This window comes from Merops nubicus, unplaced genomic scaffold (genome assembly GCF_000691845.1).
Source record: "Merops nubicus isolate BGI_N331 unplaced genomic scaffold, ASM69184v1 scaffold4554, whole genome shotgun sequence".
Classification (NCBI taxonomy): Eukaryota; Metazoa; Chordata; class Aves; order Coraciiformes; family Meropidae; genus Merops; species Merops nubicus.
The window spans coordinates 18239-28913 of NW_008603492.1; the positions used below are offsets into that span (position 1 = coordinate 18239).

A 10675-nucleotide genomic window follows, 5' to 3' on the forward strand; every position below is an offset into this window, starting at 1 on the left:
CAGCCTCCTCTAGTTGAAGATCTCCCTGCTCCCTGCAGGGGGGTTGGACTAGGTGACCTTGAGAGGTCCCTTCCAACCCAAACCAGTCCATGATCCTGTAAGAGGGAGAAAGTAAGAAAAGCTTTTGTAGTTCTGCCTTTGATTTAAAGTGTAGTGCACCATGACTGAGAATAATCATCCCCTTCAGAATGTCCTGTGTCACTTTAGCAGGTGACACTTGGTTGACCACAAACCATAGCAAGGCTTGGTTCTCCCATGGTTTTTTGAAAGTGGAAGCTCTCAAAAAAATTCAATTTATAGAGAGCTCAATATCTGTTACACTTTTTATTATAGTAACCCTAATGAAGACTCCTCTGGGTGTGATTTTCTTATGATAGCCCCTGGATTTAAGAAGTACTTGTCTAATGATCCCCACAATGCAATTAGTTTCAGCCACAAAATTAACAGCTAAGCCATTAATTTGGTACCAGTGTGTTGTGGTGTCTGAACCTTGCCTGAGAACCAACCCTTGTGTGTGAGCCTTGACACTCAGTCTGATGGATGTCTTTGCAGCTGACAGCTTTCATTTGTTTGAGACTTGTGATGTCCACTAGAGGAAGCTTTTTAAATGGAACATTTTGAAATACTTATGTAAATAAGACTTTTGGGAAAACAGCTTAAAGCTAAGTAGAACTGGCTTTTGCCAAGGATTTGGGTGTCGTCTTTTTTTTCTTAGTTTTGGCAACTTCTTGGCAAAATTAAGCATGAAAACCACTAACATAAAATGTAGGGCTAGCAGTTGGAGAAACACTTTTTTTTTTCCTACCATCTTTTATAAGCAACAGTTTCTGTCTAGGATGAGCTTTGAAAAATACTCATTTGTAGCTTTGAAACCTCTTGGGCTCTGAGAAACTTTTGAGTATAATATGAGAGAATTGGGGAGGTGCATGAAACCTTTACAACCTACTATATGCCATTTATCTAGAAAAGCTTTTTAAGTAGTCCTTGCTTTAGCTCAAGGGACAAGAAAGGTCTAAATCTTCCTGGCACATCATCTTTATTTTATATAAACAGAATGTCTTAATTCTGCCTGTAATTAACTGACTCAACCATTGCATCTTCCTGGTTTTATTCTGGGGGGAGAGATAATTTTTTTTTCCACATATTGCTGGCTTTTAAAAGTGGCTTGAAATAACCAAGTCCAATCCAGCTGCTTCTCTTTGTTGAGTCAAGGAGCACCTGATTTCCCTGCAGAATGTACCCAAGTGTGTATCCAACTGGGGAATGCAAATAATGAGTGAGCAATACTAGAGGTTTTTCTCTGCTGCACAAGTAGCTCTCATTGCCTACTTAAATGCTGTACCTAGGCATAATTTAAGTGTGAAGCCTCATTACACTGTTTGGAAAGATTATTTTTTTTTTTAATTACATGGAAGGTGTCCTAAACTGGCTTCCCATTTATAAAGAGCTGAATCATAGAATCATTAAGGCTGGCAAAGACCTCTGAGATAGAGTTCAGCCATCAACCCAACACTCCCATGACCACTAAACCATGTTCCCAGGTGCCACTTCCACATTTTTTTGGAACCCCTCTGGGGATGGGGACTCCAGCACCTCCCTGGGCAGCCTGGGCCAAGGCCTCACCACTCTGTCAGGAAAGAAATTCTGCCTACCATCCAACCTAAACCTCATGGTTTGGGTGCTGGCCCCTCTCAAGCTTTGTGAAATGCTCTTGGAGAATGAAAAGATACAGGGAGCTGTGAGGTTTGCTGTCACATGTGGGGTACACACCCCAAAAGTGGGTATATTTGGCAGGAAATGTAGAATTTGTGTGTTTTTCATGGGCAGATTCAGGCTGGATGTGAGGAAGAAGTTCTTCCCCAGGAGAGTGGTGAGACCCTGGCATGGGTTGCCCAGGGAGGGGGTGGAGGCCCCATCCCTGGGGGTCTTTAAGGCCAGGCTGGAGGAGGCTCTGGGCAGCCTGATCTAGTGGGAGGTGTCCCTGCTCATGGCAGAGGGGTTGGAACTGGGGGATCCTTGTGGTCCCTTCCAGCTCTGACAGATTCTGATCTGTTTTAGCAGAGGACTTTAGAGCCCTAATGGCTCAATGGTTGGACTTGATGATCTTGGAGGTCCCTTCCAACCTAAAGGATTCTATGATTCTATGTCTGTCCTGTGTTAGGAAGCTGCATCCAAATTCTCTGTAAGATTTTCCATGTCTCTTTTAAAGAGAAACCTGTTGTTCAGCTCTGCCCTTCCCTTCCCAGCGATACCACACCCCGCCTCGCTCTCGCTCCTGCTCGGAGTCTGATGATGATGAGAGCAGTGAGACCCCTCCTCACTGGAAAGAGGAGATGCAGAGACTGCGGACCTACAGAGCACCGAGTGGGGAGAAGTGGAGTAAAGGAGATAAGTAAGATCCTTACTACACATTTTTGTCATCTTGGTGTCGTAGATAAGCTTGAAGAGGTTGTGTAGATGCACCGTGTCGTGGAATCACCATGGAATAACCCAGCATTGCCAAGTCAGCTGAACCATGTCCTTCAGCACCACATCTACATGCATTTAAATACTTGAATTTAAAAATGGAAATATTCTTCTGGTTGACACAGTCCATTTAAGTTCAAAAAACTTGAACTGGAAAACTTTCTTAAAACCTTTCCCCGTTGCTGATGTTGACACCAGGTGAAGACATGTTGGTAGGGGTTAAAGGTCAGAAATGTTGCCACTGTGGATACTTATTTAAGAAGTGATTAATTGATCTGTCCAGTTTCCTGTTGCATTCTATAGAGCTTTTATTGACAGATTTCATTTAGCCTCCAGCTTGGTGCTGTGGTTTCTTTGGATGCCAAGTAAAACAATTGATTCCACCAATCCTATATTTAGTTCAGTGTTGTGCATAATATATATATGAGGAATACTGGGTTCAGTTTTGGGCCCCTCACAACAAAGAAGACATTGAGGAGTTGCTGGATTGTGTCCAGAGAAAGGCAACAAAGCTGGGGAAGGGTCTAGAGCCCAAGTGTGGGGAGGAGCAGCTGAGGGAGCTGGGGGTGCTGAGCCTGGAGCAAAGGAGGCTCAGGGGAGACCTTCTGGCTCTGCACAGCTCCTGACAGGAGCCTGGAGCCAGGGGGGGGTCGGGCTCTGCTCCCAAAGAAGTCATCATAGGACAAGAGGGAATGATCCCAAGCTGCACCAGGAGAGGTTTAGGTTGGGTATTAAGAAAAATGTCTTGCTTGAAAGGTTTGCCCAGGGCTGTGCCAGGCTGCCCAGGGCAGTGGTGGAGTCCCCACCCCTGGTTAAAGATGCATAGATGTGGTGCATAGGAACGTGGTTTAGTGATGGACTTGCTAATGTTAGGTTAGTGGTTGGACTTGATGATCTTTGAGGTCTTTTCCAACCAAAATGATTCAGTGATTCTTTCTGCAGGTGCAAACTCTGTGATGGAAGCCAACTCTCCAGAATTTCTACTGACTTGATAGTAAATACGGGCTTCTCTTAAATTATGATAGATAAACCTCAAAAGCAGAACTGAAGAACATTCTATACCATCATTATTGAATGAATACAAATGTTTCTGATAGCTTTTTGCATACCAAGTGCCTTTAGTTTGCAGCATACCAGCTCAAAGAACACTAAATAAGCTGCTGTTTTAAAAGTTGTATTTAATTGTGGTTTAGGAATCCTATAGTTTCATGTTTTAACTACCCTGTGGAATAGGGTAGTTAAAACATGAAACCTCTTTAGACAGATACCAAAATATACAGAATTTGCTGATGTTGGCTGATGAATTTCATACAGAGAAGTAGCTCTGTTGATACTGATATCATTCCATACCTTAAAAGGAGCATGACCAGCTCAGTCAAAACAATTGTCTGGTAGTAAAGGGGGTTGTGTGTTTAATTTTTTAACTTAATTGGAAGCTTCCAAAGGATTTCCACTTAGTGTGGGGCTTTTTTGTTTGTTTTCTAGGCTGAGTGACCCATGTACCAGCAGGTGGGATGAAAGTGCATCTAGGAGATCAAGGTCTTGGTCCCATAATGGCTATTCTGATCTAAGTACTGTAAGGTATTCCAGCCATCACAAGAAGCACAGAAAGGAGAAAAAGAAGGTGAAACATAAAAAGAAATCTAAAAAGCAGAAGCATTTCAAGAAGCACAAACAGACAAAGAAAAAGAAAACAGCTTCATCGGATGTAGAATCTTCTCGCTCCTTCCTGAGGAGGACAAAAGCATCTTGTGATCGTGAGAGGAAATCTCGTTCTTCTTCATTGTCTTCCAGACATTCATCCAGAAGAGACTGGTCTAAATCTGATAAGGAAGACCAGAGCTCATCAACTTTATCAAGCAGAGGGACTCGATCCTACTACAGGTCCAGATCCAGGTCCAGATCTCGGTCTAAATCAAGATCGTATTCCCAAAGAAGTTCTAGGTCAAGGTCAGCCTCTAAATCATCACGTTCCCGAAGCAGGTCAAGGTCAAGCTCCAACTCTAGGCATCAGAAGACAGTTTCCAATTCTCCACGAAATATTTCAACACGTTTAAACGAGAACACTCTGACCAAAGCTGCTGAGCCTGTCAGAGCAGTTCTGCTCCCCAGCGACAAGGTGGTCATCCCACCCGTCGTCCCCGAGAGCCTCCCTGTGATACCCTTAAGTGATAGCCCACCTCCTTCAAGGTGGAAACCCGGGCAGAAGCCTTGGAAGCCATCTTATGAGCGAATTCAGGAGATGAAAGCTAAGACAACCCACCTCTTACCCACGCAGGCTAATTACAACTTGGTGGTGGTCAAAGAGGCAGCTGCTGCTTCCTCCTGTCGTAAGCGCCAGCGGAGCTCGGATAGCGACCGCAGTGCTGCTTCCAAGTATCGCAGTGACAGGAGCTCAGACAGTTGGCCCAGATCAAGAAGCAGATCCTCTCGAAGTAGGTCCTACTCAAGATCTTACACGAGATCCAGAAGCCCCTCCAGCTCTAGGACAAAATCTCACTCTTCTGGCAGGTCCCCGTCGCAGGGTAAATACCGCAGCGATGGGTCGGGTTATAGCGAGTCCACGTCCTACTACTCCCTTAGTGATGATGAAAGGCACAGAAACAAAAGGAAGTGTGCATCAGGAGACCAAAAAGCTCGGTCTCTGAAGCTGAGGCAAGAGACCAGCTCTGAAAGCACTCTCCCTTATAAGTGTGCAAAAGACTACGACGAGTCTTCCCAAGGGTTGAAAGAGAGTGACAGTTTATCAACCTCAGACTTCTCGACAGACAGCGAGCGTTCTGCCAAAACAAAAGTGGCCCAAGAAAAAGAAGGCCACTTCCAATTAGGAGATCATCAGAAACCAGATAAAGGCAGTCTCAGCTCTGAGCGAGGGGAGGAGAAATCCAAGCGTGGGCGGGATGCCGACCCCGCGAAAAAGAAAGTGGCTAAGGAGAAATCTGAGCAGCCCAGAGGTGGTGCCAAAACGAAACGAAAATCCTATTCGGGTAGTAAGTGGGACTCTGAATCCAATTCTGAAAGAGGAGAGGCAAGGCAGAACAGGGGAGAGTCCAGGGTCTCCTCTGGTAAAGAAGAAGGAGAGGCCACGTCGGGATCTGATACGGAGCATAGCGTGGATAAAAGGCTAAAAAAACAATCAAATTCTTCAGAAGGCTTCCTGGATTCTGATTGTACCTACAGGACGAACAAGCAGCTGTCATCTTCTGAATCTGAGAGCTCTTGTGCCAGCTCAACAAAAGGAAAGTCAAAAAAACACAAACACGCGTCCAAAAAAACCCTGAAAAAATCCCATTCCAAAAAAGTGAAAGAAAAGTCAAAGGGGAAAAAGGAGAAGAAACACAAAGTTCAGAAAAGAAAAGAAACGTTTCACTGGCAACCCCCCTTGGAATTTGGGGAGGAGGAGGAGGATGAGTTAAATGAAAAGCTGGTTACCAAGGATGATAAAAAAGAAAAGCAGCTTACCAGGGACATAAAGGATAAAAACCAAATTAATGACAAGGATGAAACAGGGGAGGATAAAATGGGAAATGGGGAAAAGTCTCATGTGGATGAAAACCTTTTAGGTAAGAACACCACACGTGATGCCTCACCAGGTCACAGTAACCTCAGTAAAGAGAGTGTTGAAAGCAGTGCTACAACCAGTATCTCAACCTCAGGAATGAAAGTGGCTGCTTGCAAGAAGGATTTTAACCAAGCTGAAGAAAGCAACGAGAATGGGCTGGAAGATGTTATCCAGACAGATGACAACATGGAGATCTGCACTCCAGAGCGTAACTCACCAGGCAAGGTTGAGGTGGATGTTTTGTCTCCTGTCATGCTTGCTGCTAAACCTCAGGCTTTAAGTGCTGGTGCAAGCAAAGATTTACAGGCTGAAACCCCTGAACAAGACGTTGTCAAAGTAGGAAGCAACATTATAGACTTTATTAATATTAAAGAAGAAAAAGAAACAGGGAGGCAAGAAAATATCTCTGTCCCTGCATCCAGTGCTAAAGACTGCAGTGTAAAAAGTGAAGTGGCAGAAAATCCACAGAGCAATGTGGTGGATAATAAATGGAAACCTCTGCAAGGTGTTGGGAACTTACAGCCAGCAACCCTCAGTGCTGCCACAGAGGTTAAGAACACAGCTTCAGCACCAGAGCCTAAACCAGCAGGCTTAAGAATTGAAATAAAAGCTAAAAATAAAGTGAGGCCTGGCTCTCTGTTTGATGAGGTCAGGAAAACAGCACGGCTCAATCGAAGGCCGAGGAACCAAGAGAGTTCCAGTGAGGAAGAATCTCCCAGTCGAGATAACAACAGTCCATCCAGGAGCCTCAGCAGGTCACGAAGTAAATCTGGATCAAAGTCCAGACACAGAACAAGGTCCATGTCCTACAGTCACTCCAGAAGTCGATCCAGAAGTTCTACCTACTCATATAGGTGAGAAGCTCCTGCTATTCCCACAGCCTACCAGGTGACTTGAAAACTGTTTTAAGGCATGGGGTTTTTTTTTTCAACTCAATGATTTGTTAGTTTTTCTTAAAACTGTGTTTTCAGTCACATTCTATTTTGTGCTTCTCAAAGTTGTTGGTTGTTTGTAGGTCGAGAAGCTACACGAGGAGCAGGAGCAGAGGATGGTACAGTAGAGATCGGTCCAGGAGTCGAAGCAGTTCCTACCACAGCTACAAGAGTCGTAGGTGAGCTGCTCTGCCTGGAGCTGTGTTACAAACCCCACAAATTTGGGTACTGTGGGCCAAGGCTTCAGTCTCTGAGTGTGTTGGAAGCGTGCTCAGCTGTGCACCCCACAGTCTGGAGCATCCACTTGAAACGTGCGAGTGAGGACGGTCAGATTTCAACATCTGCTACTGAAAAGGAATTGTTTAGTGTTTTTGCAGTATAGATCAGGAATTCTGAACAAAACTCTTGCTCTCTTCAGCACTTGTTCCCAATTTAACTGAAAATGTCTCTGTTTTGTTGCTGTCAGTCGAACCTACAGCAGAAGCAGATCCAGAAGTAGTTCTTACGGTCATCACAGTCGATCCAGGTATGGGTTAGGGGTTTGGACAAACTCTGCAAGAAATAGACTTCTTATAATAAATATCTTTAAGAATATCCCTTTTTCTGTGGTACTTAAATGTAATATATATAAAATATACTTGAATGAAAGCAAACTCAACATAAGACACTCTTAACAGCTCAAAATAACCAACCAACGTAAGACACTCTTAAAAATCTCAAAATAACCAACATAAGATGCTTTTAAAAGCTGAAAATAACCAAATCATCCTGATATTAGAGGTGATGCTATGAGCTAAGTAATAGTGAACATGTTTCCCTTGATTGTTAAAAGTTATAAACAGAATCACTTGGCTACTTGCTTGCAGAATTATTAGCCCACAAGATTTTTACTACACCTCCAGTTTGTAGAGAAAACATAACTTTTTTAAATGCTTAGTAAGTCTTTTTTTAAATCAATACATTTTAGATTTTTACTGTGGTTTTGAGGCTACTTCTTGGGTTTTAATTTTTATAAAAATGTAGAATTGTTTAACCACACCCTTCAAAAGTCATTTCTGTAGAACCCTTCCTCTCTGTCTATAAATATCTTCAAAATATGCATTGAAAATAGTGTTTTATGCAAAGATGTTGTAAATTTACAGTTACTTTCTTTTCCCCTTGTAGTAGGTCCTACACATATGACAGTTACTACAGCAGGAGCAGAAGTAGAAGTAAAAGGAGTGACAGTTACAGAAGATCTAGAAGCTACGACAGACGGTCCAGGTCTGGTTCTACTCCACTCACTTTGACACTGTTTATGCAAAAAAAAATTGCTAAACACATAGTTATGATGTTCTTGAAGTCTAATATTTGAGGATTTTTTTCTCCCAAAGCATAAAAAAATACCTCGTGCCCAAAAGTGGTAATTAATTATTGCTAAACACATAGTTCTGATGTTCTTGAAGTCTAATATTTGAGAATTTTTTTATCCCCAAGCATAAAAAAAATTCCTCGTGCCCAAAAGTGGTAATTAATTAAAATTAAAGCAAGTGTGTGAGTGAGGAAATGAGAATTTGACACTAAACTTGAGGATGAGAAGGGTTTGTGAAGGCTCCAGTTCATTGTATGTGTGCATTTAAAATGCACACAATTTGGAGTTTTTTAATGATTGTGAATGTTTCACAAAACCAGTAGTGAATTAGCACTCAAGATTTAAGTCAAGTGTCCCATTATGGATTAAAAGCTGTGGGACATGCCCAGAATTCCACTGGATGGTAAATTCTTGTTGGTTAGGGTGCAAAAGATGATTTTAAAGGGAAGAAAAATCTAGAAAGTAAATTAAAAATTGCAGCATGATCCAGAGCCAATGTTTAACTTCTTAGTTCTTGAAAGAACAAATTAGCACTCAAGATTTAAGTCAAGTGTCCCATTATGGATTAAAAGCTGTGGGACATGCCCAGAATTCCACTGGATGGTAAATTCTTGTTGGTTAGGGTGCAAAAGATGATTTTAAAGGGAAGAAAAATCTAGAAAGTAAATTAAAAATTGCAGCATGATCCAGAGCCAATGTTTAACTTCTTAGTTCTTGAAAGAACACTTTTACCTGTAAAAGCTGTGGGATATGCCAAGAATTCCATTGGATGGTAAATTCTTTTTGGTTAGGGTGCAAAAGAAGATTTTAAAGGGGAAAAAAAAAAAGATCTAGAAGGTAAATTAAAAATTACAGCATGAACCAGAGTCAATTTTTAACTTCTTAGTTCTTGAAAGAACACTTTTACCTGCAAATTCAGTGAGCTTCTGATAAATTTAGTCTGATTAATCCAGGAGAATTATATAGATGTTAGCAAGCACATTTCCCAAAGATCAGGAGTGGAACAGGAAACTTTTATATATATTTATATTAATGTATAAAAATATCAGTGATTTTTTTCTACCTTGTATCTGTCCCATAAAGCAAGCACGTTTCCCAAAGATGAGGAATGGAACAGGAAACTTTTATACATATTTATATATATATAAAAATATCAGTGATTTTTTTTCTACCTTGTATCTGTCCCATATTGGTCAGTGGTAGATCAGGCAGATCTCCAAGACTACTGAGTTTTCATCCTCTGCTCTCCTCATTTTTAACAGCTCTGTATCAACTGGGAGCTGACTTTGCTCTCACCTGTCTCCCCATCTAGCTCTGCCAGTAAGACAACTTTCTGTTTGAGGGGGAATTAATGAAGAGTGTGGAAATAAACCTACAAAATCACTTATTTTGGGAAGCTTCAGAGAAACAGTGCTGGGTTAGGAGATACCTTGCACTGGGGAAGCTTTCCTTAGAGGCACAGGGATAGGAAATCTCTAATGGAAGTTCATCCTGTGTGAATGGAGTGTGTCCTGTGGTTGTCTGAAACCATCTGGACTCTGTCTTGATGTTTGGCCAGGTGCTGAGCTGGAAATTCTTCTGGATAAGCCAAAACACTTCAATCTTCAGCTTCCACTCTGCAGACACTCACACTCCTGTTGCTGTGAGACCTAATTCTTCAAACAACTGCAGCATCTACATCAGGGATTTGTGAAATTTAGCTTAGAGGAGAAACTTTGTCAATATAAAATGATATATATTAGAATATACTTCTCAGTCAACCATTAACATTTACAAAACCAGTTATTTTTGGATGATTTAATAGAGAAAACAAGAAATTTTGTAGTTAAAAACACACTTTGAGATGAGTTCCAGTGGTTTTATTATGTAATGTTAATGATTATTTAAATTTTGAGCGTCCCTTAATGAATACTTCAGTTCTATGAAGTAAAACTTCAACACTTCTTGAATGTTTTCTTCTCTCAGGTGTGTGTCTGACTTGATAGGGTTTTGACATGATGCAGTTTTGACTTTGAAGCTCCAAACAGAATTTTGAGGCCTTTTCCCCTTTTCTTTGCAGGTCTTATGGCTCAGACAGCGAAAGCGATCGCAGCTCCTCCAACCATCGAAGCCCCAGTGAAAGCAGCAGATACAGCTGAAAAATGGCCCTTTGGGGATGGAAACTGTTCAATATGTTCTTTTCCAGTGTTATGTTTAAAAAAAAAACACACCTGTTTTGACAGTGTCACAAGTGAAGTTGGAGGGTGTTTACTTGAGTTACCTGAAGCTGCACCGTTTCACAGCAAACTCACTCAGCTGACTCTCTACATTGGAAGAGAAGTGCTGAACTCAAGTCCACTGATTTTATCTGTATTTTTTTTACTG

General features: G+C 41.8%; 1 protein-coding gene across 1 annotated transcript in view; it reads left to right on the forward strand.

Moving 5' to 3' along the window:
* NKTR (natural killer cell triggering receptor) overlaps positions 1-10449 on the forward strand; it is a gene marked incomplete at its 5' end in the record, with an annotated part of 27949 nt that extends 17500 nt beyond the window's left edge. Inside the window, 6 exons of the mRNA XM_008938671.1 lie at positions 2247-2392; positions 3952-6882; positions 7044-7139; positions 7427-7486; positions 8125-8223; positions 10371-10449. Of these exons, the coding sequence (XP_008936919.1) occupies positions 2247-2392; positions 3952-6882; positions 7044-7139; positions 7427-7486; positions 8125-8223; positions 10371-10449 (3411 nt within the window). The remainder of the gene's footprint in view (positions 1-2246; positions 2393-3951; positions 6883-7043; positions 7140-7426; positions 7487-8124; positions 8224-10370) is intronic.
* Between the last annotated feature and the right edge of the window lie 226 nt (positions 10450-10675).